Source organism: Schistocerca americana, chromosome 4 (assembly GCF_021461395.2).
Source record: "Schistocerca americana isolate TAMUIC-IGC-003095 chromosome 4, iqSchAmer2.1, whole genome shotgun sequence".
NCBI lineage: Eukaryota > Metazoa > Arthropoda > Insecta > Orthoptera > Acrididae > Schistocerca > Schistocerca americana.
This window is the reverse complement of record NC_060122.1, coordinates 491,488,916-491,515,809: the sequence shown is the minus strand read 5'-3', so window position 1 is coordinate 491,515,809 and position 26,894 is coordinate 491,488,916. Positions and strand designations below refer to the sequence as shown.

Here is a 26,894-nt window from a genome sequence, read left to right as displayed (position 1 = left end):
GAGAGATAATTTCATTTATAAGAATTCACTATATGTTACTCCTAATGCCACTGTGATTTTAAAAAGGTGATTATGTACCTGAGCATCGATTATTTGATTTGGTAATGATATAAGTTCCTTTACACAGTCAATATGGCCACCATGGCTTGCCCAGTATAAAGGTGTGTTACCAGCACTATCCAATCCTGTGCCAGATACACCTTGTCTTAAACATTCTTGCAGAAAACTAAGATTGCCCCGCCGAGCTGCTTCATGCAGTGGCATTTCCACTTCTTCTGTCTGGCTTTCCACTATTGTAGTGAAAATAAACAAGAATAATTAAACAGTAACAAGATTTTCTTAAGTACAAGAAGTAGTTTCAATGAGCTAAGTATTTTCTTCAGTCTATTCAGCTGCAATGCAAATTAGTAACTGTGTGAATGTTTCAGTTATCCCAGAAGATTCACCCAACATAAGTTGTGGACAAAATGTTGGCTCTGCACTTTATCATTAATAATAAATCAAAACACATGATCTTCAGAAACATCTTAAATCTTAATTAAAACTACATTAGCTTTGAACGTCCCACATGGGACTGCTTCAACACAGTACAGTTACGTTCATAATAATGTTAAATTTGAATGTCAGAGAAAGTAACTATGGTGCAACCTCTTAATTGCAATGTTGATGTCTTAAAGGTAGGTGCTTTTGACTACTAATGAGGTAGATCAAGGTCCCTTCCATTGTTACAAATTTTACTAGAGTTACTGTGTATGGAACAGATGTCATTAGAATTTATGTGAACTTTTTAAGTAACATCTGTGATATGCAGATCAGTAAAGTGGTATTGAGTCACTGAACTTCTTCAGGCTATGACTAAATCGACAGCTTCCCATCCCCACAGTGAAGCTGATTGCAAATATATAGGGCACAGGTTTCATTGCTAGTGCCCCCCCACCCCCTCTTATTGTGGATGGCTGTGATACAATACGGCATTCTCCAGGGCTGCATCAGCGCATCAGGGATTCCATGTGAAGGAGGGTGGATGCATGTATCCTCGCTAACAGAGGATATTTTGAACATTTCCTGTAACAAAGTGTTTGAAGTCATGCTGGTAAGTTCTGTTGCTGTGTGTTTCCATTCCATGATTAATGTGATTTGAAGAGAAGTAATAAAATGAGCTCTAACATGGAAAGTAAGCGTTTCCGGGCACATGTCCACATAACATATTTTCTTTCTTTGTGTGTGAGGAATGTTTCCTGAAAGTTTGGCCATAGCTTTTTGTAACACCCTGTGTAATAGCTGGTACTGGGCAGTGTACTGTAACAGACGTTTTTCAATCAGAGTGTACGAAGTTCCAAAAGAAATATAATGTATCAACTTATGTGATTCTGAATATAGTGGTTTGAGTCTTCAACAGGTCAAACATGATAATCAAAATAATTTTTCCTGCACTTCGTGCATCCATATGGGTGTGGCTTGGATTAGGACTTTCCTCTCCCTCTATTGCTGTTACTGCTTGCCTAAATCTTACAACTCCTTGTATCTTGCTGTTCACTACCAAAGAAAAGACTATCTTCAAAACTTCCAGGTCGGAGAAACTAACTGCTCTGAAAATTATGTACCTTATTTTCTTTTGTTACTACCAGTGCTGAAGTTGTTTTCTAGTTTCAACATTTCACGATTCAACTTGCAAATGCAGTTTGTACATCTAGAAAATCTGTTCAGAGACAAACATAAGCACCATTATCTGCTGCTTGAAGAAATTAAAGTTTTATTCCTTTGAATGTTTGCTTTGTTTTAATCTGTTGTATGATTAGTGTTGAAAAGTAACATAATAACAGTATCAAAGCCTGACAAAAATCTGAATCTACTAGAAATGGAGTGGGAATAAATGAAATTTTACAGTTTAAGACGGTGAGTGATGTCATTTCAGTGATTATAAAACACAGTAAAATCTATGAAAAACTTGATAGTATGAGCCCGCTAATCAGTATGACACTGTACACACTGTGGCCTGGATTTATAAACTGATTCAGTTGGAAAGGGTGTCAAAGTGTTGTATCCTCTCCTGAGCCAAGCTGGCTCACAACTGTTGTAACTGATCCTTGATATCTTTGACAATGGCAGTGGGGCAGAGCTGGCATCTGATGAGCTGGTCCTACACATTTTATGGACACACATCTGTGGATATTGGTGGCCATGGCAGTAACTCAGCAACACAGACAGATCATAGACACACATGCCATGTGTGGATGTGCACTGTCCCATTGGAAAATGGCATCACAATACTGTCGCACTAGAGGTAACACATCAGAATGCAGGATGTCCTTGACGTACTGTTGTGCCATCAGAGTTCCTTCAGTCACTACCAGCTGTGATCAGAAGTAATATCCAATGATGCCCCATATCATGATGCCAGGAGCACCACCACTGTTCCTGTCCAAAACATAGGAAGAATCTGGGGTAATGCAGTACCATGGTTCATTGCTGAACACAATGCAATGCCATACATCAGCAATCTCTGCCTCCTGGCCACGGCATCACTCTAAATGTAGTCATTTGTGCTGCTGCGTTAGCAGCAGCCTAATGCATGAGATATTAATTCAATAGTCCAGCTGCTTACAATCTCTGACCAATGGTGTGGGAGGACGTAGAATGTGCAAGGAGTCCATTACTTGTTCTCAGATGGCAGGCACAAATATGAATGGATTACGAAGTAAGAACACTAAATACAAACAACACTAACGGGCGGTGGTGGCCATTCTATCAATTACACAAAAGTGCATCTCTAATCATTTACATACCTGCTAATGGCATGTAAATGTATGAAGTTACAGTAATATTCAACCATATCTTCTGGGTGCATAACCTTTTTTGTCACACAAAGTATATCAACTTTATGAACACACTTTAGTTGATACCTGAAAGTTCGTGTCATGACATTTGGTGAAACTGGTTAACTAGTTACAATTTTGGACACTTGTGTTACATATTAGGCTGTATGTATGAAACACACACTACCTTTTCAGGTGTTAATATAATTGTACTTTTCTTTTGATGAATAATTAAAAAGAGCTGATAGTCTGATTAAAGCACTAAAAATATTTACTGGAAACATGGAAACAAATCTGCAGCAAGATTACAGAGAAATGTCTCATTTATGGACCTAGTTGAAATGCAAATACCACACTGGATTGTATCAAGTATTCTTATGGCAAGAGACCTCTTTTCATATGAGAGACTGAAAGTTTATAAATAAAACGCTTTAAGGTGGACAGTCACTGTAACAGGTCCACCTTGAGCAATGTCTCATAAATGGTGCATCTTTAAGAAATGGAAACATAATGAATGCAATGATTTTCCCCATTTCTTTCCAGAAAAGAAATGGGAAGAGGAAGCACCGTAAGAAATATAAATTTTTGTTTAGCATACAACAAACAGTAAGACAACGTTAAAAACACATAGCTACTAATTTTGAGAGTCACACTGTCATCTGGCAGTTCATGTTTAATTTATCACATAATTATAACAATAAACTTAATAACTGCAACATTGAGTCCATAAGCTGGATAATAAGAGGTGTGTTAAAGATCTTTGGTTGGCAGAAGTACATTTACTGATTGGAGGTACAGAGATGTAATCCCCATCAAATTAGTCTCTGTGATAGGGCTGCCAGACTTCCCGCAGCACTCCCACCATTGTTGGAAACACACATCTTTTGGAATGGGGATCAGTTGGGCCATTGTATTTTGCATGTCATCTTCTCTTCACTTGTTCATTTCAGGGGCATTCATGTATGGGCCATGGGAATAATGATCCTTTGAATGCATCTGTGCATGCAGTAATTATTCTAATCTTACACTCACAATCACTGTGCAAGCAATACATAGGGGTTGCAGTATATTCCTAGCGTTATCATTTAAGGTTGGTTCTTCAAACTTTGTTAACAAACTTTCTCGTGATAGTTTACGTCTATCTTCAAGAGTCTGCCATTTCAGTTTCTTCAGTATCTCTGTGACACTCTCCCAGGGATTAAACAAACCTGTGACCATTCTTGCTGCCCTTCTCTGTATATGTTCAATATCCTCTGTTATTCCTATCTGGGACAGGTCCCACACACTTGAGCAATGTCCTAGGATGGGTCGCATGAGTTATTTGTAAGCAAGCTCTTTAGTAGACTGATTGTACTTCCCCCAGTATTCTACCAATAAACCAAAGACTACTATCTGCTTTACCCACAACTGGATCTATGTGATCATTCCATTTCATATCCATACGAAGTGTTACAACCACATATTTGTATGAGATGGTCGATTCCAATAGTGACTCGTTGATATTATAGCCACAGGATGTTCCCACTATGACGACTGCATCTTAGTGTTACCCCTAACCCTATGTCTCATCATGATCATGATGTTCGGACAGTTGGGAATAATGTTTGCATTTTTCAACACATCCTGTGCCATTTCCAACCAGTGTTCCTTCTGCTTCATTGTCAACAGTTCCGGGATGACTTTTGCAGATTGTCTCCTCTTGAACAAATTGACAGCCAAAATTAAATGTACCAATTCAATGCTTACCCGTTTCTTCTCATTTGAAAGTTCTCATACTGTGATGCAATGGTTTAAAGTCTGCACTTGCTCAATGACATTGTCATTTCAGCTTGAAGAGGGTCTGCTTGAATGCAGTTCACTATCCACTGATTTGCAGCAATCTTTGAAGCAGTTTTACCAATTCCTTTATTCACAAGTTGCTCATAGCAACGTCCCAGAGAGTCTGTTGAATCTTGCAAATGGTTTTCACTTGAGTACAACCAAGCTTTTGGTAAAATCTGATGCTGTTTTGTGTTTTGCTGCTCAATATGTTCCAGCATTTTACAACTTAATGGAATCTGATGAATGCTCAATATATGTCCTTACTCATAAACTCACTGCCAATGAACAAAGCTTTCTGCTCGTGGGAAAAAATTCATTGTGCCTGAAGGTCTTCTACCAAATCCCCACTGAAGAAAGTCATTCGTACTTCTTGATCCATGAAGGAAACAAAGTTCTATACTTTTTGAACACACCTCATGTAATTTAAGAAAATTTGATAAATATTTAGGTTCTTGTAGTTTTAATAAAAAATATTTCTTTTTGCCAACCAATTATAACAGATGAAAACTATATATAACTTCTTCACTTTTGAAGGCCAGACATACCAACAATTAAAGGGAACAGCCATGGGTACCAGGATGGCCCCCTCGTACGCCAACCTATTCATGGGTCGCCTAGAGGAAGCCTTCTTGGTTACCCAGGCCTGCCAACCCAAAGTTTGGTACAGATTTATTGATGACATCTTCATGATCTGGACTCACAGTGAAGAAGAACTCCAGAATTTCCTCTCCAACCTCAACTCCTTTGGTTCCATCAGATTCACCTGGTCCTACTCCAAATCCCATGCCACTTTCCTTGACGTTGACCTCCATCTGTCCAATGGCCAGCTTCACACGTCCGTCCACATCAAACCCACCAACAAGCAACAGTACCTCCATTATGACACCTGCTACCCATTCCACATCAAATGGTCCCTTCCCTACAGCCTAGGTCTTCGTGGCAAACGAATCTGCTCCAGGCCGGAATCCCTAAACCATTACACCAACAACCTGAAAACAGCTTTCACATCCCGCAACTACCCTCCCGACCTGGTACAGAAGCAAATAACCAGAGCCACTTCCTCGTCCCCAAAAACTCAGAACCTCCCACAGAAGAACCACAAAAGTGCCCCACTTGTGACAGGATACTTTCCGGGACTGGATCAGACTCTGAATGTGGCTCTCCAGCAGGAATACGACTTCCTCAAATCCTGCCCTGAAATGAGATCCATCCTTCATGAAATCCTCCCCACTCCACCAAGAGTGTCTTTCCGCCGTCCACCTAACCTTCGTAACCTCTTAGTTCATCCCTATGAAATCCCCAAACCACCTTCCTTACCCTCTGGCTCCTACCCTTGTAACCGCCCCCAGTGTAAAACCTGTCCAATGCACCCTCCCACCACCACCTACTCCAGTCCTGTAACCCGGAAGGTGTACACGATCAAAGGCAGAGCCACGTGTGAAAGCACCCACGTGATTTACCAACTGACCTGCCTACACTGTGAAGCTTTCTATGTGGGAATGACCAGCAACAAACTGTCCATTTGCATGAATGGACACAGGCAGACAGTGTTTGTTGGTAACGAGGATCACCCAGTGGCTAAACATGCCTTGGTGCACGGCCAGCACATCTTGGCACAGTGTTACACCGTCCGGGTTATCTGGATACTTCCCACTAACACCAACCTGTCAGAACTCCGGAGATGGGAACTTGCCCTTCAGTATATCCTCTCTTCTCGTTATCCGCCAGGCCTCAACCTCCGCACCACAGGAAAACTATATTTACTCTTACATCTCACACAAAGAGCATACAGTAGACATACTAGCAGGGGGCATTATCCTTAGGATGATGCTGCAGTTTCCTGAGGGTACTGCGCTGACAAATTGCATCTATTAACTCAGTTGTTGGTCACCATTATTTTAATCTTTTAGCTCAATTAATAAGGCACTGTATGCTAACAAGCAGTATGTGTACTTTTGAAAGATGCATATGTACAGGTACAATACAGTCTTTTCCATTGTCGTTACACTTTAAACAAAGCAATATTTACCCTTCTCATTCCACTAAGAAGGGGTAAGTGAGGCACCAACTAGTGAGTCAGCTCTCGTTCACAATAATAATTCTACAATGGGACATTTTCTAGAACAGGCAAGCATGTAGGAAAGGATAATGTTTTTTCTCACTGTCAGTAATACAATATGGCCATAAGAAACTAAGTGTTTTTGTTTGTTTTTGTTTTAGGGTTCAAAAACAACTCTGGTCAGAATGGTAGAACACGAAGACAAAGAGAGGAGTTTAAAAATGACTCCATGTTAATCCCTATCGATGGAAGATAAGACAGCTAAAAACAGGGATGTGGAGAAAGGTCTATAAAATATGCCATAGAGAAACGGAGGTCATGAATTAAAAATTAAATGGCTTTCATCATATTTCTACAGATAAAAAGTAAAACGTGGTAAACAGCCCTGGGTCATTCACTAAAACAGCCAATAACTCAGACAACAAATACAAATGAAAACTTAAGTGGGTAAAAAAAAAAAGGGGCATTCCACCAGGAAATGGCAGACTGTCAAAGGTTGAGCGCAATGAGCACAAAGCAGTCGGGGAGCACCACTGAACAAATGGTAATGGCTAAAAAGACAGTGCCCGATAGACAACCTAGCTAAAATGATCTCCTGGCGTGAGGGGGCCAAGACGAGGTCGTCCAAGCGGCCGGCAGAGGCTTAACAACTCTGAGCTTGTTCCCTCAAAGGGACGGCCAGTGGTGAAGCCAAAGTGAGCAAGTGACAGCTTTCCTGGACCCATTGGACTAAGAGATGGATGGTTTACAGCACTCAGAGGCTTGAAGGGCACTGAGAGAGTCGGAGCAGATGACGAAAAACCTGTCACCAGATGTACTCTGTTACCTGATACAGGGCGAACCAACGGAACAGGGTTTGGCTTGGTAAAGAGGAAGTGTGAAGAATGGAATGTTCTGCGATTGTAAGGATAACATTTGCACGATATTCTACGTGGTCATCACAACTGGGGAAATTTTGAAACTTCCTGCAGATTAAAGCTGTGTGCCAGACCAAGACTCGAACTGGGGACCTTTGCCTGTCGCAGGCAAGTGTTCTACCAACTGAGTTACCCAAGCACGACTCACGACCCATCCTCATAGCTTCAGTTCTGCCAGTAACTCGTCTCCTACCTTCCAAACTTCACAGAAGCTCTTCTGCGAACCTGGAGAACTAGCACTCCTGGAAGAAAGGATACTGTGGGGACATGGCTTAGCCACGGTCTGGGGGATGTTTCCAGAATGAAATTTTCACTCTGCAGCAGAGTGTGCGCTGATATGGAACTTCCTGGCAGATTAAAACTGTGTGCCGGACCAAGATTCGATCTCAGGACCTTTGCCTTTCGTGGGCAAGTGCTCTACCAGAATTGAAGCTGTGAGGATGGGTCGTGAGTCGTGCTTGGGTACCTCAGATGGTAGAGCACTTGCCCACAAAAGGCAAAGGTCCCGAGTCTCGCTCCGGCACACAGTTTTAATCTGCCAGGAAGTTTCATATCAGAGCACACTCCGCTGCAGAGTGAAAATTTCATTCTGGGAAAATGTTGTTCGTTGGAGGAGTAAAGCCTCTACCTGGCCTTAGTAAGCTGCCATTTGGGTGTGCACGTAGGTGGGGTAGGAGTCGGCAAATGGATAGCACATGAGAAATGGTCACTCGAGTATGTGTCAGAAAACGGACCACTCGAGATGATGGGCAAGTTGGGCAGTGCAGCAGGATAGGACCAAATGGGAATAAGTGTGCGTGGAGTCTGAAAGGAACGTGAGTGCCCCTGTGTTCAGGCAGAAGTGGTTAAGTTGACTGAGAAGGTAACGAAGAGGGCACCTCTCTGACAGGTTCTGGGAGGACCCCAAAGGGGATTGTGCTCATTAAAGTCAGAAAGGGGTGACATAGGTGCCCAATAAGCTGGAGGAAGTCTGCCCTGGTGGCTTCGAATGACAGAGGGATGTAAACGGTACAATGGGGACAGGTCAAGCAAGGAAGGAAAAGGCGAATTGCAACAGCCTGAAGATTGGTAGTAAGGGAGATGGGTTGACTTTGAATTTCATCCCGTATGAGCAGTTGACTCCCGCATGAGACAGAATGGGGGTGGGGAGGCTCAACAAGAACCAGAAAGAAACGCAAGAGCTCAAAGCGATCATGAGGACACAATTTTGTTTCTTGGAGACACAGAACAAGCAAACACTGTGATTCTAAGAGCAGCTGTAAATCCTCTCTGATCAAAGGCCACGAACATTCCATTGACTGAGAGTCTTGTCTTAACGAGGTAAGCGGTGGAGAGAAAAAATGAAGGGGTGTCACCTCGGTGGCTGCCGAATGCTACCCTTCAAAGACTCACTGTTACAGGTACAAAGGCTGGAGGATGCGCTCCACGAGATCTACAGAGGTGTCAGCATTCTCTCTGCAGAGCCCAGGCCAGGAAAACAGTGGGCAGTGTGCACTAGCGACACGGAGGTTGGGCGGGTGAGGGTACCATGTTGCGACATCGTCGAAGACAATCTCTGAGTCGGCGAAGGAGAAAACCATTTGCATTTGTTTGACTTCTTGGAGCCTTTCTGGTTGGCAGAGGAAGACTCAGGTGTTTGTTGTCTTGAGGGATGTAGGAAGTCTTCATGGGAGTATGCCTTCTGTACTTTCCAGCCTGCTAGTTGTGTAGCAGGTGGCTTTGCCCCAGAAGGCAAATGTTTGTTGGCTTGTTGCAGAGCTGAACGAGGAGATGGCAATGCTACCATGACACTGGGCAGTTTCACAACAATCTCGAGAGGAGGTGGCATGGTCACCATTGCAGTTGATACAGCAGGTAGGAGGAGGCAGACAATCGCCCTTATGCACATCCCTACCCCATGTTACACATTTGGCCAGTTGTGGTTGAAATGATGACACTCGTAGCAGTGCATTGGGTTCAGAATGTACAGTCAGATTGTGGTAACTTCATAGCCTGCTTTGATCTTGGACAGGAGCACCACTCAAGTGAGAAAAAGAGCATGTGTGGGCACTAAGGATGCATCTACCTCTTTCATCGCCCAATGGACCGCAATGGCACCCCGATCAGAGAGATACATTAGGATTTCTGCGACGCTCAGACCATCAAGCTGCCTAGTGCAAACACCATGGGAAGCAGTAGTGCTTTGGAATCACAAGTAGTCTCCAAAAGCAGAGTGCCACTGCATAAAAGAGAACAGGATTTCACAGGATCATCAACACTTTTCTAAATGAGAAACAGATTTACCATTGCAAAGTACTGACTGCCTTCTGTACGTGAAACCACAAGGAACCATGGTATAGCTAGGAGGGTCTTTGGACTGGGAGCTTCATTCCGTTTACGTTTGGTAGACATTGACTGCAAAGATGATGATTGGCTCATTGTGAGAAAATCCCCCACGATTGCCAGCGCCTCTGATGGCGCGCGTCTTCCAACAGGGGTCCACCCCTCAGAGTGGGGCTCACCCACCTTAGGTGATTGTTCACAACTCAGGTCACACCTTCTGAACGCCTGACAGAGGGGCCAACTGGCAATTTGGGAAGGTAGCAGCTCAGGTAATCACCTCTCCCTGGGCCTGGTCAGTACCAGGGGGTACATGCAAACCCTACCTGTCAACCTGGGGCTGGTAATTATGCATTACGGAGTCACTTGTTACACGTCAGACACGTGGGCCGGCCTTCAGGAGCACACAGGGAGGAAGAATAAAAAGAGGAACCTCAAACACTCGAAGCAGAGGAAAGATTGGAGAAGGTGAACAAAGAGAGAAGGAACAAAAACAGTGGTGAGACTGCTCTGATGTCAGCCACTGAAAATGTGGAACAAAACACCCCAGACATGTTCACCAAGGGAGGGGAAAAAGAATAACAAGAGGGTAGATATGCAGCGTGGAAGAGAAGAGATGCAGCAGAGGCTTGCGCCCATGGTAGCCACGCATGAGCCCGCCAAAGAGCAGTGAGCCCCCTGGGGAGACAGTAAGATGTGTGCTCTGCAGCAGGGTAATGTTACAGTACCGACTCTCTGGGTGTGTATATCTGTACTAAGTAACAGCTTAGTGCTCACCATGGTGACATAAAGCTACACTAATAGTTAAACACGAGTTGGCATATATCTTGAGTTGGTGCATTGTTTAGTTATCAATATTGTATATTAAATATTTACAACAGTCTGCCAAAGTTGGGGTAACTTTTTTTGACTCTGCGACTGTAGAAATCACGGGGTTTTGAGGCAAACACTCATCAATCCATGTTCAGAGCAAATTTTCATCTGAAAAGGAAGTTCCTTGAAGGTTGTACGGCACAGAGTGGAAAAGGTGAAAATCTGAGGGCTCATGATCATGTGAATAAGGCAAGTGTGAAATCTCTTCCCAACCCCACTCCTGTATGCAGGCCACGGTTATCACGGAGTAGTATCACTTCGTGCTGTCTTTCTGATCATTGTTCTTTGATTGCACCTGAAAGACACCTCAGCTATTGATAATAAATGTCAACAGTGGTGGTTACACCTCGGGATAGCAATTCCTTGTACAGCACACTATTGCTCTTTCATCAGATGCATATCATCATCTTTTGTGGATGCATGCAAGTCTTTGTATGGGCAGTTACTGCTTTTGTTTATGCTCAACCATTCCTTTCTTTTCCTTACGTTAGCATAGAGACACCAATTCTCATCACCAGTAAAGATACAGGATACATATTACCACATGCCGATTTTCGTGATTTTGGCTTACAGTTTATGGTCACCATACACCCGAATTTTTTAACCTTCCAACTGCATACAAATGTCACACAATGGTGGAATTATTACAGTCCATCACATTTTGCCAGTTCTTGAGTACAATGAAATGGATCATTGTGGATTAACATTTTTAAACAATGTTCTTCAAATTCCAAACTTGGACAGTTATTAATGTCAAAACAATTCTTAAAATGAGAAAATCATTTTCTTTCCATGCTCTGTCCAATGGCATTATCCCCAAACACAGCACAAATGTTTCTGGTTGCCTTCACTGCTGTCAACCCATTATTGAACTATGAACAGAAGAGTACGTCAGTAATTCTGATTTCTCTGCTCGGCACTCCATTTTCTAGCATCCACAGCTCCACTCACTCTCCAAATGACAAACGGGGGGCAGGCGGGGGGGGGGGGGGGGGGGGGGGGGCGGAGATAGTAACTGGAATACCAACATGCAAAACAAAAACACTACAAACTTATGCACCAACGTAAGAAGTTGCATGTCAGATGTCTCTAGAAACAGCAAAGTGTAACCAGTTATGAGATTGTCCGTGGTTATTTTTTCAGTAAACGCATCCACAAGGACAAGGGCCATGGCCCTTATAGCAAAACACTGTGGAGGGACAAAATGCTGGAAAGGTTATTTGGGCTTACAGATCTAACTACACATGCACAGGCACAACATTTATTCATATTCTGAACCTGAAATTTTATTTTTTCACCGAATCTCAGAATCTCTCCCCTATATTACACTTTTGCTTACGGCCAACCTCGAGTATCCAGCTTCCTATGAAACTATCCCTTACAGTTACATTAGGAAGTCCTTATATCCAGCATATTGCACCATCATTTCTTAGGTGCTTCTATCATGGCCCCTTTTAATCATTGCCTAACTTATACTTTTCATTCTCTCAAAACTGATAGCTATCTGCATCATTACCTCCACAGTGAAAATGAGGTCCACAATTGTGCAACTTGAACAATGGAAGTATAATAATGAGTGGCCTGCAGGGGCTTAATGACACTGTCAGCTGCAGGCAGGCATGCAAAAGCTCTTTAAAATGTTAGGCCCATCCCAAGATCTCACACCTGAACCCACAGAAGTGCTTACTCCAAATAAACTTTGTACTGCTATCTTCAACCTAGAGACAAGACCCAACTCTCCTGGTTGCCCTATAGTTGGTTAATTTCAAAGCAACTACAGCATGTATCTTCTTTAATTGTTCAACCTCTGCAACCTATTTCATACAACACCCATTCCTGTCCTTATAACTTTTTACCCCCAAAATCCTCTTGTTATGAATTATCTCACTAACATGAGTTCAATCTGTTGTTGAACATTTTCAGAACAAGTAACTACCTGAAAATGAACCCATTCCTCCCTCTTACATTTAAAATTTGAAGGGCACAAAAGAGGCCAGGGATACAGCCACCATGGTTTCCAATAATCTCTTGAGAAGGCTTTCTTGGAGTAAACTAGCAGTTAACACCTTATCTGGATATGGTACACTGACAATATTTTAACCTTTAGGATCAACAATAAAGTTGACACGAGAAATTTCGTAGTGCTTGCAGTACCAACACTGCCCCATAAAGCTTAGGTGCACCTCAGCTCACCCTCACGCAGATGCAGCTAGTATAGGCTACCCACCTTGTGGCTCTATTTCACATTCAAGAACTACTAGGCCACCCCTGCCACATGTGCTCACTTAGCTGGTACAGTACAGTACAGTTGTGTAGTCCATGGACCAGATGCCTAACTGCTCATGTATCAGCTGTTTACCCACATGTGCCTGTGGGGTCCCCAGCTACTCTCATGCGGGCACTTGGGCTGAAACAACTTGTCCTAAAATATTCCAGTCTGGCAGAAGTACTCAGAGCTTTTAGCTCTCTCAATTGCAACCTCTCAATAAAAATAATGACTGTGTTGCATTTACGAATGTACAGCTCAAACTTCCACTGCTTCCTTCCAGGTGTGTAATTAATGTTTCTACACAGTCTTCCATAATGCTGCTATTCTTGGCTGCCTCTTTGATAACATCAGAAATGCTGTTCCCCTTTTCTCTCCACTTCTCACTACTAATTCAATGCACAGATTTCACAAGGAGTTAGTTGAGGGTGTATGTTGAAAATAGTAGCTTCTTTTGTGATATAATTTTAGACGATCTGGTCTCCTTAGAAAATTTTTCACAAAGTCTGCATTCCATAATTTTAGCCATGAAACAATTTCATTTTTCCTTGTTGCAAAAGTTGATGTTTATCATGAACAACATAATCAGGACATGATCCATACTAATGACATAACCTTGCAACACTTGCCTTAAGAGATATTATGAACCAATTCTGAAAAAACAGCAGTTTTGAATTATGTATTTACATACAGGGTGAGGCAGTGAAACGGCACGATTTTGTAAAACCACCAAAGATTTATTTACAAGTAAAATCATAATAGTTGAACATGGATCTCAAGTACAAGAGTGGAAATTAAAGATTTAACTTAAAAACAATCATTTTTTAAATATGGTGTCAGTGAGGTGTCGTCCTTGGTTTTGCACACATTGTCTAAGCCTGAGATGAAATTGTCCCATGACGTTTCGTAGCATCTGTACTGGAATGTTGTTAATTTCCTGTCGAATTCGCTCCTTCAGGTCTTCTTTTGTTCTTGGTGGATTTTCATGGAAGACTTTGCACTTGAGGTAGCCCCAAAGAAAAAAGTCTGGTGCCGTCAGATCTGGTGAACGGGCAGGCTAGGGGAAATCGCCATTCCTGCTGATTAGACGTCGTGGAAATGCAAGTCTGAGCAATTCCATTGAGACATTAGCAGTATGGCTTGTTGCACCATCTTGCTGGAAGAGTGTTTCAGCATCTGGATCATGTCGATCAATTCCAAGCAGACCAAAAATGGTCAACATGTCAGCATAACGTCCAGAGTTTACCGTCACTGTGTTGCCATCTTCATCTTCAAAAAAATAGGGCCCCACGATTCCACGAGATGACATTGCGCACCAGACTGTTACTTTTTCAGAATGGAGAGGTTTTTCATGAAGTTCGTGCGGGTTATCTGAGGACCAATATCTGAAGTTTTGCTTATTTACGTACCCACTAAGATGAAAGTGGGCTTCATCACTCATCCATAAGTTATGCACTCTTTCTTCATTTCGTTCAATAACGTTAAGCATTGACTGGCAAAAGCGTATACGGTTATTGTAGTCATTAGGTTTAAGGGCTTGCACTACCTGAATTTTGTATGGATGATAGTGAAGGTCACTCTTCAAAATCCGTCTTACTGATCGATTGCTGAGACCAAGTTCTGCGCTGTGCCGTCTCGCGGATTTTCGCGGACTTCGTCCCAACACTTCGCGCACACGATTAATGTTCTCGGGTGTCCGGATTGTTTTTGTGCTGCCGCCTCTTTTCTTTGTTGTGCTAGCAGTAGCTTCAAAGGTTTTAACCCAAAGGAGAATGGCTTTCCTTGATGGCACGGGAGCCCGTGGCGGCAGGTTGAATTCACGACGAAAGGCGCGTTGAGCACCAACCACACTATCCGCGTTTTTGTAATATGCCTTTACGGCATATGCATGTTGCGCACTCGACCAACGCTCCATGGCTACTGAAACTTCCACCACTCTAGACGCCCAAGGTCACTTCCCCCACTCTCGCAACCCCCTCCGCGCCCGACAACCACTATCGAAATCGTGCCGTTTCACTGCCTCACCCTGTACAATTCAGTACCAGTCTGATTAACACTAGCCAATATGTTTGACATGGAGCAGAGCACTAGATAGCCTTTACGTCAACAATGCAAGTTGCATTTGTTCATAGCGCCTCCACTGCCACAAGTAATTTCTAAGTGTAAGAGATCAAATTACTATTGCAAAATGACATATTACTAAAAGTCACACCATGTTCTAATCAACACTGTTTTCATGGTTCCTTTTGTTGAACAACAATTTCAAAACAAAAGTTCTTAACTGTTTTATTACTTCACTGACTTTGCTTGTTTTCATTGTAACAAAACCCTGTAACTATGATTTACGGTCATAAAGAAATCTTCTTACATACCCAGAACTGTTTTAAAGAAAGAAAAATCTCACACTGTGGTGACAAGAATAAGTGTGCCTATCACATAGCAGATTTCCTCATTTTCTAAATTACCCTTTCATACAATATGCAGCAAACAACTGCTAACAGACACAGAGGAGGAGGAGGAGGAGGAGGAGGAGGAGGAGGAGGAATGGTGTATGAGACAGGTCTCAGATCCTCCAGTCCTGTGTTGTACTGAGTCATGAGGGGAATGCTCCTCTGTGGTGAAAAGATAAAGACAGGGGACATCTGTTTTCGAAAAAGGTTAGGAGGGTAACTACAGTCTGTGAAGGCCTCAGTGAGACCCTTGGTATATCTGGTGAGGGACTGCTCATCACTACAGATGTGATGACCACGGATGGACAGGCTATGTGAAAGGTGAAAGGGACTTCTTTGTGTGTAGTGGGTGGCAACTGTCTAAGTGGAGGCATTACTGGAGGTTGGTAGCTTAGATATGATCAGGCTACTGATGTAGCCATCCTTGAGGTAGGGGTCAACTTCAAGGAAGATGCTTGTTGGGCTGAGGAGGACCAAGTGAAGCAAATGGGGGAGAATGTGTTGAGGTTCTGGAGGAGATAAGGTGTCCTCACCCTTGGTCCACATCCCAAAGATATCATTAATGAATCTGAACAAAGTGAGGTGTTCAGGATCATGGGTGGTTAGGATGGATTGGGTACCCATTGCTGTACCACAGATTTGCTTGTAGGTTATACCTTCATAGGGGAAGTAACCGGGATACAGTTGGTCATGGTGACTAGCAAGGAAGTTGCAGGTTTGGAGTCAGTCAGACCTTGGGAAAGAAACTGTTCAATAGTGGCAAGGCCATGGGCATTGGGGATTGGGGATGTTAGTGTAGAGAGAGATAGCATCAATTGTGATAAACAGGGTGCCATGTAGTAAGGAAACAGGAACTGTGGCGAAAATTGTTGATGTATTTTATATAGGATGGTAGGTTACAGGTAATAGGCTGAAGATGTTGATCCACAAGAGCAGAGATTATCTCAGAGGGGCCACAGTTAAACAGCCACAACTGTGCTTCCTGGGTGGTTGGGAAGCAAGTAGAAGACAGGAGTGTGGGGAGTGGTAGAGGTGAGGAGAGAGAAAGAGACTCATACAAGAGGCTCCGGGGTGGGCCTGAGCATTTAAGGAGGGACTGGCGATCTTGTTGGGTTTCTGGAATGGAGTAACTGTGTTGGGGTTTGTTGGTACATGAATCTGACAGCATCCCTCTGCCAGGTAATCCCTGCAGTTCAAATCCACAGTGGTGAAGCCTTTGTTGTTTGAATGGAGGAGTGAGCTCAGGCAGGGTTCAATAATGGTTTTGGGTCGAATCTGATTGGTAAGTTTGGTGGAAAAGCGTTTTTCAACTAAACGGACTGGGAGAAGGAGAGGAGGCCTTAATAAGTGCACCATTATGGAATTTTGGTGAGAGGTAAAAGGTACGGCCTTTGGAAAGAAAGAGTACTTCTGTGAGACTAAGGCTTTTAAAGGAAAGTTTCATGTTTCAGGTCTTTTTAGGTTCTGAATTATGTATGGTGGTGGGAGTGAGTTTCTGTGGGTGTGCTAAATGTACTAGGTCTGTGAGGCAGGTTATGTTGGCTATGAGGGAGGTCTGGCGGCTCTGGATACGGAAGTAGGTGGTGAACAAGTTAACAAGTTTTTTGAGAGGGCATTTTGCATGCTGCTGTAGTTACTAGAGGCCAAGAGTTTCAATGTGAGAGATGGGTACAGGAATCTGAGATTGCAGAGCAGGAGAATTTTACAAATGGAGAGAAGGTATTGCGAGGAAGTTTGGTCCTGACTTACATGGTTTTTCAGGACCACACTGGTCAGGGCTATGGACAGATAGATAGAGGTAATTGTGGAAGGAAGGGTTGCAGCCAGGGATGGGTAATTTGATGGTCAGGCCATTTGGGTGGATTCCATGAGCTAGGCAACAAGGCGGGAACAGTGTGTGGGACTGGGTTTTGGCTAGGGATAAGTAAACTTTCCTGTATTGGCACAGATGGAAGGAGAAAGGATCTGTAGCGGAGGATAAAAAAAATGTTTGTAAGGGTTGTTACTGATAGAAAAACTATCTTGTAGAAAGTTACAAATCTTACACTTGCAAATATGTTAATAATAACTAAAATAACTCTGTCCCATTTTAGATGGAATTTATCATCACCTTGCACACTTTGTTCATTTAAACTGGTCAGTTGGCTTGATAACTGCAATTTTTGCATCATGTAGTGACTCACATCACTAATGAATGCACAACTAAACTAAACTATGCCCAAACAGGCCTTGAAGGCTCAATGGTACTGACTGACCACCATATCAGCCATAGGCGTCACTGGATGTGGATATGGAGGAGCATGTTGTCAGCACACTGCTCTCAATGAAGGCATGACTGGAAGTGGAAAATGACAGTTGCAGCAAATGAGAACAAAGCAAGCTCATGTTAAGGGATCATGTTATGGACAACAATAGTAAGATGCGATTTTTGGAGAATATGGGTGAATAAGAATTGAGATTTAACTTTGATTTTTTGGCAGCATAAAGCCACTTGTTCACAAAGTCTCGAGACTTAGTAATATTGAAAATATGATGCTTAATTGGGAATTAGAAAATCTGTCAGTTAACGCTGTGATAGAATTTGATGACACAACAAATGAACATTAACCTGATGCAAAGTCAGTTAATAGTAGAGCTCTCATACTGGTTACAGTTACAATTGCAGACAGGTTACCACAAAAATCTGTAAGTGAATTTTTAATAAACATTTCAGTTGAAAATAAACACTTATGTTCTTTGCGAGTGATGTCAATTGACTCCTGTTATTTTTTTAGTAATTTCCAGCAATTAATATTTCTACTAACAATTATTTTTGCACCAGTATGTGATTGACCTCTAGACTGTATATAACAGGAGCCAAAGACTTATACATGACTCCTACCAACTATCTGCTCTCACCTGAAAAATGTTCCCATTGTATTGTATCTTCTCCCAGTTCTGCCTTCATTTGTCTCCTCTCCATATCTATTCATTTCCTTCAGTCATCTCTCGTGTTCACTTTTCTTTGATGCTTCCACTTCCCCATTGCTCCCTTCATTTTATTTAGTCTTATTTCTATTTTCAGTGTGCTCTTTCTTTAGCTATTCAATCTGACCGCTCCACTTCTCTCATTTTCAAATCTCCTATCATTAAATATTTAATGTTGATCTCCCTCTCCAGAATATCTCTCAATCTGTGATAGAGAACAACTTCTCTAAACAAGCATTTTATTTATTTATTTCAACTTTTTGCTCTCTGTCACTGAATGAAAGGCCTCCTCGTACCATAACTTATCATTTGTGTAATATGGTTTATCCATATGGCAGCATTTGCTATGCAAGCTAATACTTTGTACTACTCATTTCTACCTACCAACCTATTAGTCAAACAATGGAAAATCCAGGATAGAATGTAACAATATTGTGAAAAGGAAAGATGCTACTCGCTATATAGCAGAGAGCTGAGTTGTAGATAGGCATGACAAAAATTATGTCACAATCAGCTTTCGGCCAGTAAGGCCTTCATCAAAATCAGATGACAAACACACACACATACACACTCACGCAAATGCAACTCACACCCATGACTGCAGTCTCAGGCAACTTAGGCCACACTGCCAGTTGTCTGAGACGGCAGTTACGTTTGGGTGAGTTGCAGTTGTGTGAATGTGTATGTGTGTGTGTTTGCTGACTAATTCTGATGAAGGTCTTACGGGCCGAAAGCTAATTGTGACAGTGTTTTTGTTGTGCCTACCTGCAACTCAGCATCTCCGCTATATGGTAAGTAACAACTTTCCTTTTCACAATATTGTACCAACGTATTAGTTCATTCTATGTATGAAAATTATTGTTGATACTGGGATAAATGACTCACAATTTGTGACAGAGTGGGTCTTTGTAAGAACGGCAAAACACCATCTGCTGTTGAGCTGACACACTGACAAACAGTAAAATCTCTTGTCTAATTTTTCTGAGTGAATTTTCCCTTTGATTTACATCTTTCACTTCCTTTCTCAGTACCTTTCAAAATATAGAATAGAAGGCATAGCTTTATTTCACATTTTTCATTTGCCAGTTTCAGCTTCCAAGTAACGTAAAGTATACAATAAAGTTTGAATTTCCATACTAACTTTAGATTTCAGTTAATATGATTCTTTAATACATGGGTGTAGTCTTGTTAATGATGACTGCTGAGCTTCTGTTTTTCTATTCTTTTTATGGCTTACTGTGAAGAAATATAAAGTAGTTACCATAATTGCTGGGGATAAGACCAGTTCTATTCCCACACCGGGCTTTCCACCAATTTGGGTCTGTCACTTGGTCAAACACGTACAGCAAATCACCTTCTTGAAAGGATAGTTCATCTGTCTGCAAAAGAAAAATAAATTTGATTTTCTAAGCAAAAAATAAATAATGTTTGACATTAATAACTCAAAGGACTAACATAACACCATACATTAACAGACAAGACACAAGGCTGTGTATACCTGACATGTATTAGTTAACAGCAGCCATGAAATTATAAATACTAATTTGTTTACCAACAGTCATGTAGGTTACATATGAATACTTAGGTGGCAACAGCCACAAACACTAAGAGGCGTCTGACCTCCACAACTACTTAACATTGTGGTACTCATTAAATAACACTTACAGATGAAACCAGATGACTGACCAGCTGTTGAAAGGTAAGTGAAGTCATTTCAAGACAGCAGTGTAAGACATTATCTTGGAAAAAGAATTGTGGGCCATTACAGAGGCTTATCACAAGGCCACATATAAACTGAAGCAGATAATGGCTCACACAGTGGAGCCAAGCTTACAGAAAAATTAACTAAAATAACCAAGTCCACAAACGATACAGCAAGGAAACATGAGAAAAGGCAAGAACTTAGCTATTGTTGACTGGAACATGGAAACATGTACTAGTGCAGAAACCCTTCTGAGCTACCATTCTTTCGCTAGGAAAAATACACACAACTATGAGGGTGGTTTGAAAAGTTCTCGAAACGAAATAGGAAAAAAAAGTACTTTCTTCACTGAAACTGTTTTTTTAATGTAGTCTCCTTGTAGATTAACGCACTTGGTCCAACGATGTTCCAGTGCTTTGACCCCATCTCGAAAATGAGTTTCCTCCAGGTCGGCAAAATAGTTGTCAACTCGGGCTATCAATTCTTCTTTTGAAGTGAATCTTTGTCTACCAAGAAAAATTTTCAGTTTTGGGGAGAGATGGAAGTCTGACGGAGCCATATCAGGTGAATAAGGTGGGTGTGGCAACAATTAATACTTTAGTTCATGTAATTTTGCCACGGTGATGGCTCATGCATGCGGGTGTGCATTATCTTAATGGAAGATGACTTTCTTCCTTGCTTTTTTCGTGTATTCTTTCAGATGACATATGGCAAGCAATGAGCAATTTCATGCACTTTGAATTGGCGAACCTCCATGACCATTTTGTGCACTTTTACTATGATTTCTGGAGTAGTGACACATCTTGTCCGACCACTGCATGGATCATCATCTAAGCTCTCCCTACCAAATTTAAATTCATTTCTCCATTTGGCAACAGTTGAATATGAAGGAGCAGAGTTTCCCAGTGTATTCTGGAAATCAACATGAATGTCCTTTGCTTTCTTACCTTTCTTCACAAAGTACTTAATCACTGCTTGAATCTCTATTTTTTTCTGCTTGAATTTCGATTTTTTTGTATCTCCGCAAATCACTATGTGGGAACAACAACAGAGCCATGTCACCACCACAGCTCTCTTCCAAGAGCACTGACGTGGCACATGTTTACAGGCAACAGTCCAATGTCATTGCACTAGCGCTGACCTCTCATGGTGATTCCGAGAACTTCATACACAGATACCAAAATGCAACCATACCAGGTACAGTAGCTCTAAAGTTAGTCAAGTACCTATGCTGTTACATGTGTTTATGTGGCACTATAGGCGAGTGGTAGCCGTTCCTCAGTTTTGTTTGTTATGTAAAGGTTTCATATTATCTGAAATGGTTAACATGACTGTTCAGCACAGCACTTGTGTGTGGTAGAATTTCCTGCTTTTGTCTCATCCCATCCTTAAACACATACTGAAAGTTTCTACAACAACTAAAACTTTAGATAATACATGTTACAGTGAGGAAACATTTCACAATAGCTTAGTGCACTAAAGATAAGTTTTTGTTTTCATGAAAATATCTGTATAATTGTGTTATTAATAGCTGCCTCGTGTAACTTCATCCTAACAAAACGATTAGTTGAATATAGTCTAAGAAATTAATTACACTGAAGAGCCAAAGAAATTGGTACATCTGCCTAATATTGTGCACGGCACCCGCGAGCAGGCTGAAGTTGCCAGTGAAAACCCCATAAAACTTCGTCTAGCAGTTTCGAGATTAGTATGTTCAAAGACAGACAGACAGACGCAATTTTTCTTCTTCTTCTTCTTCTTCTTCTTCTCTTCAGCAATCACAGGCCCTGCAGACCATACGCTGCATCAACGATCTGCTTCTACCGCCTTCCATCTCTCGCAGTCTCTCTCCACCCTGTGGAAATTCCTAATGCTGCGATGTCCTCCTCTATGTCATCTTTCCACCTTGTACGAGTTTGGCTCAATGGTCTTGTTGCCTGGAGAGTCCCTTCAAATCCTTTCTTGGCGATTCTGTTGTTCTCCATTCTAGCCACATGTCCAGCCCACTGCAGTCTCCTACATTTTATCTCTAGATGATAATGGATTGCTTCACTAACTGATAAATTTCATTCTTCTTTCCAATTCTTCATAAGCCATTCTCCAGCACAGGTCCCCGGATTTTTCTCATTACTTTTCTTTCGAAACCATTCTGTTTTTCTCTTTTATTCTTTGTAAGGTCCAGCTTTCTGAACCGTACAGTACTATGGAGCAGATGATAGTGTTGTGTATCTTCATCTTTGTGGTGATTGACAAAGCTTTACTTCTGAGTGGGTTGCTTAGCGAGTACAGACATCTTGACCCTGAGGCTATTCTTTCGTTTGTATTCACTGTTATGATATTTTTATTGCTGAAACGTGATTCAGGGTATTTAAACTGAAGAATTTTTCTGAATTTAGAGTGGTCAATTTCATCTACATCTACGTGACTACTCCGCTATTCACAATAAATTGGCTGGTAGAGGGTTCAATGAATCACCTTCAAGCTGTCTCTCTACCATTCCACTCTCGAACGGCGCGCGGGAAAAACGAACACTTAAATTTTTCTGTGCGAGCCCTGATTTCTCTTATTTTATCACGATGATCATTTCTCCTTATGAAGGTGGGTGCCAATAGAATGTTTTCGCAATTGGAGGAGAAAACTGGTGATTGAAATGAGAAGATCCCGTCGCAACGAGAAACGCCGTTGTTTTAATGATTGCCACTACAATTCATGTATCATGTCTGCGGCACTATCTCCCCTACTTCGCAATAATACAAAACGAGCTGCCCTTCTTTGTACTTTTTCGATGTGATGCGTCAGTCCCATCTGATGTGGATCCCACACCGCGATGTGGATCCCACACCGCACAGCAATACTCCAGAATAGGGCAGACAAGCCTGGTGTAAACAGTCTCTCTAGTAGACCTGTCGCACCTTCTAAGTGTTCTGCCAATGAATCCAAGTCTTTGGTTGGCTCTACCCACAACATTATCTATGTGATAGCGATTACAATTCAAATACCCTAAATTGGAACTAAGTATTTATTTGAATTTACAGTCTTCAGATTTGTGTGACTTATCATGTAATCGAAACTTTGCAGATTTCGTTTAGTACTCATGTGAATAACTTCACACTTTTCTTTATTCATGGTCAATTGCCACTTTTCGCACATTACAAATATCTTATCTAAATCATTTTGCAATTCGTTTTGGTCATGTGATGACTTTACAAGATGGTAAATGACAGTATCGTCTGCAAACAATCTAAGACGGCTACTGTGATTGGCTCCTATGTTGTTAACAGAGATCAGGAACAATAGAGGGCCTATAACACTAGGGGAACGCCGGATATTATTTCTGTTTTACTCAATTTTTCCGTCTATTACTACAAACTGTGGCCTTTCTGACAGGAAATCACGAATCCAGTCGCACAACTGAGGCGATATTCCATAGGCACGCAGTTTGGTTAGAAGAAGCTTGTGAGGAACGGTGTCGAAAGCCTTCTAGAAATCTAAAAATATGGAACCAATGACATCCCCTGTCGATAGGACTCATTACTTCATGAGTATAAACAGCTAGTTGCGTTTCGCAAGAACGATATTTTCTGAATCCGTGCTGACTACGTGTCAATAAATCGTTTTCTTCAAGGTACTTCATAATGTTTGAATACAGTATATGTTCCAAAACTCTACTGCAAATCGACGTTAGTGATATGGGCCTGTAATTCAATGAATTACTCCAACTTCCCTTTTTGGGTATTGGTGTGACTTGAGCAATTTTCCAGTCTTTAGGTACGGATCCTTCTCTGAGCGAGCAGTTGTATATAATTGCTAAATATGGAGCTATTGTATCAGCATACTGTGGGAGGAACCTGACCGGTATACAATCTGGACCAGAAGCCTTGCTTTTATTAAGTGATTTAAGCTGCTTTGCGACACCAAGGATATCTATTTCTATGTTTCTCATCTTGGCAGTTGTTCTTGATTGGAATTCAGGAATATTTACTTCGTCTTCTTTGGTGATACTGTCATCAATGACTTGACCGTTGTTATCGTGCAGTGAAGGTACTGATTGCGTACTGCCGCTGGTGTGCTTTATGTATGACCAGAATCTCTTTGGGTTTTCTGCCAGATTTCGAGACAGAGTTTCATTATGGAAATTATTGAAAGCATCTCGCATTGAAGTACGCACTATATTTCGAACTTCTGCAAAGCTTTGCCAGTCTTGGGGATTTTGGCATGCTTTTTTCGCTGCTTCTGCAACAGCGATCTAACCCATTTTGTGTACCATGGGGGATCAGTACCATCACTTATTAATTTATGTGGTATATATCTCTCAATTGCTGTCGATACTATCTCTTTGAAATCATTCCACAGCTTTTCTATGCTTACACGATCAGATTGGAAGGAGTGCAGACTAGCTCTTAAAAGGCGTTAAGAATATTTTATTCAGCTTTATTAAATAGATATACTTTGCGTTTCTTTGATGGTTGTAGGAGTTACGGTATTCAGCGTAGCAGCTACGGCCTTGTGGTCGCTAATCCCTGTATTCGTCACGATACTCACTATTCGTCCAGATTATTTGTTGCTAAGAGGTCAAGTATGCTTTTGCAACCATTTATGTTTCGTGTGGGCTCATGAAGTAATTGCTCATAATAATTTTCCGAGGAAGCATGCAGTACAATTCGGATGACATATGCATGCCGCCGGCTTTAAACGTATAATTTTTCCAGCATATCGAGTGTAGATTAACGTCACCACCGACTACAGGGTGTATACATGGACTAGGAAAAAAAATTCCCGGATTTCTCGGTTGAAAATACACTTTCGCCCGGGTGAAAATACATTTTTCCCCGTGTTCTGTGAGAGTATACTTTTCCTCGGCACTGTAAAACTTACCAGTCTTTTGAATGTTTATGGTTTTATACGCCGACGTAGAATTCCCAGGCACTTTAAAAAACGAAACTCAGGGGGGAAAACACGTTTTGGAAAGATCTTTGATGTGCAGCAGCAACATGTACGCTGCATATTTTCGTGTTACGAAGATATAAATTCGAATTCCACCAAACACCGCATGTTACTTTCCAAGGCATTGAAATCGAGATTGCGACGCGCTTTTGTAAGCCAGTCATAGCTCATGTCATGTGATCTCGCCATCTGGTGACAGCATAGGACACGGGATGTAGTCAGCCAATACCGAGATCACTCCTAAGTAGCGAGAACACACAAATAAGAAAAGTTGATGGTTTAAATTAATGTACTTAGTGTTGGTACAAGAAAAACAGAGGTTTCACATATAATCGTAGTCTCGAAGATTAATAAGCTGCAAGAGAAGCTAAGCTTCCACATATAATGTTGATCTTTTTTGTGTGTGTTACACTTTAAGATATATTACACAAATGTGCCAGTAAAATTTTTAATAACGACGTAAATGTCTGATCTTCTGGGCTCGAAATTCTTCTAGATGGTCGTCTTCAAAGAGTTGATTTTTAATTGAGAGTCAAACGCTCTGTGATTTAAGAAATTCATCGTACATTCTCGCACATAGTTCATCTAGTGTAAAAGGAAATTTACTTTGAAACTAACACTTTTCAAACCACCACCTGCTATGTTTTCCCGTGACCTGTTAGAAACTGATTCGTTTCAGCAGTTGCCAGAGAGCGTCAGGTTCAGGCGCCACCGGTCAAGCTACGATGACACAGGAAGCCCGTATGTTCGTACGTGTAAAACATTAAAAGATCTTGCACTATGTCACAAAAGAAACAAGACATAAGAGGACACTTCAAGTTCATCGGAAGTTCGTGAACCATACTAAAATGTATAATTGGGCTTAAAGTGCACATTCGTATGTCCAGATTCGGATGTAAATTTTCTTGAGTACCGGTACTGTATTATCTCATGTTTGGTTCTTCATTACAGCATAATGCCATGCGAGCTGGAAGATGGAAAACGTGCATTTGAAATGCAGCGAACAGTTGAAACTAGCCAACAGTGTGAAATTAAACACTCTGTTTCATATAAATTGACTGGCTCAGCGCAAAAGCCAAATATCTTTCGCACGGCGACAAAAATAACTTCATTGTTCTGCAAGGTGAGTAATGCTTGACTGTCAGAAAGGTAGAAATAAAACCTGAAAATAACATATTTTAGCCTTCCGTAACTATGCGAACGTATTTTAATTCATTTGATAGCTCGCAGCCACAGAAATCCGTTTTGTTTTCATTTGATGCGAGAGTAATAAATGGAGAGGAAACAGCAAACTCACTAAATGTAAACACAGGTCACGTGGAGACTACCCACCTCCCCACCACAACTCAGACTGCTCTGTGCGTCAGTCCCGGATCTTCGATATTTCCGAACCGGGGCAGAACTAGATAGTGGCGCCCAGCCACACATCTGTAGCCAGAAGAGGGAGAAGGAACTACCCATACGCAACTCAAATGCGCACGCACAAGAGCCCACCCGCAACTGCTCAAATAAATATAATGTCAACAGCTGTCACGTCACGCTCATCGGAGGCAATTTGTCGTTTGAATCATTTCATAGTCTTTTTAAAGCCTTTCATACACTTTGCTACTGGCAGACGCTTGTATGAGCACTATGTTTTGTTGTTGTATATGGCGGATTTCCTTTGCGACGTCAGTTTTATTTTCGTTTTTTCTTCCTCTTGTTAATGTTTTGTTGCTGCAGTATTATCCTGCAGACGATGGGTATAGTAATATCCTATG

General features: G+C 41.7%; 1 protein-coding gene across 1 annotated transcript in view; it reads right to left on the bottom strand.

Moving 5' to 3' along the window:
* LOC124612823 (osteoclast-stimulating factor 1-like) overlaps positions 1-26,894 on the bottom strand; it is a 67,173-nt gene that overhangs the window by 1,289 nt on the left and 38,990 nt on the right. Inside the window, exons 3-4 of the mRNA XM_047141244.1 lie at positions 19,750-19,867; positions 79-290 (exon numbers count right to left, since the gene is read on the bottom strand). Coding sequence (XP_046997200.1) covers positions 79-290; positions 19,750-19,867 — 330 coding nt within the window. The remainder of the gene's footprint in view (positions 1-78; positions 291-19,749; positions 19,868-26,894) is intronic.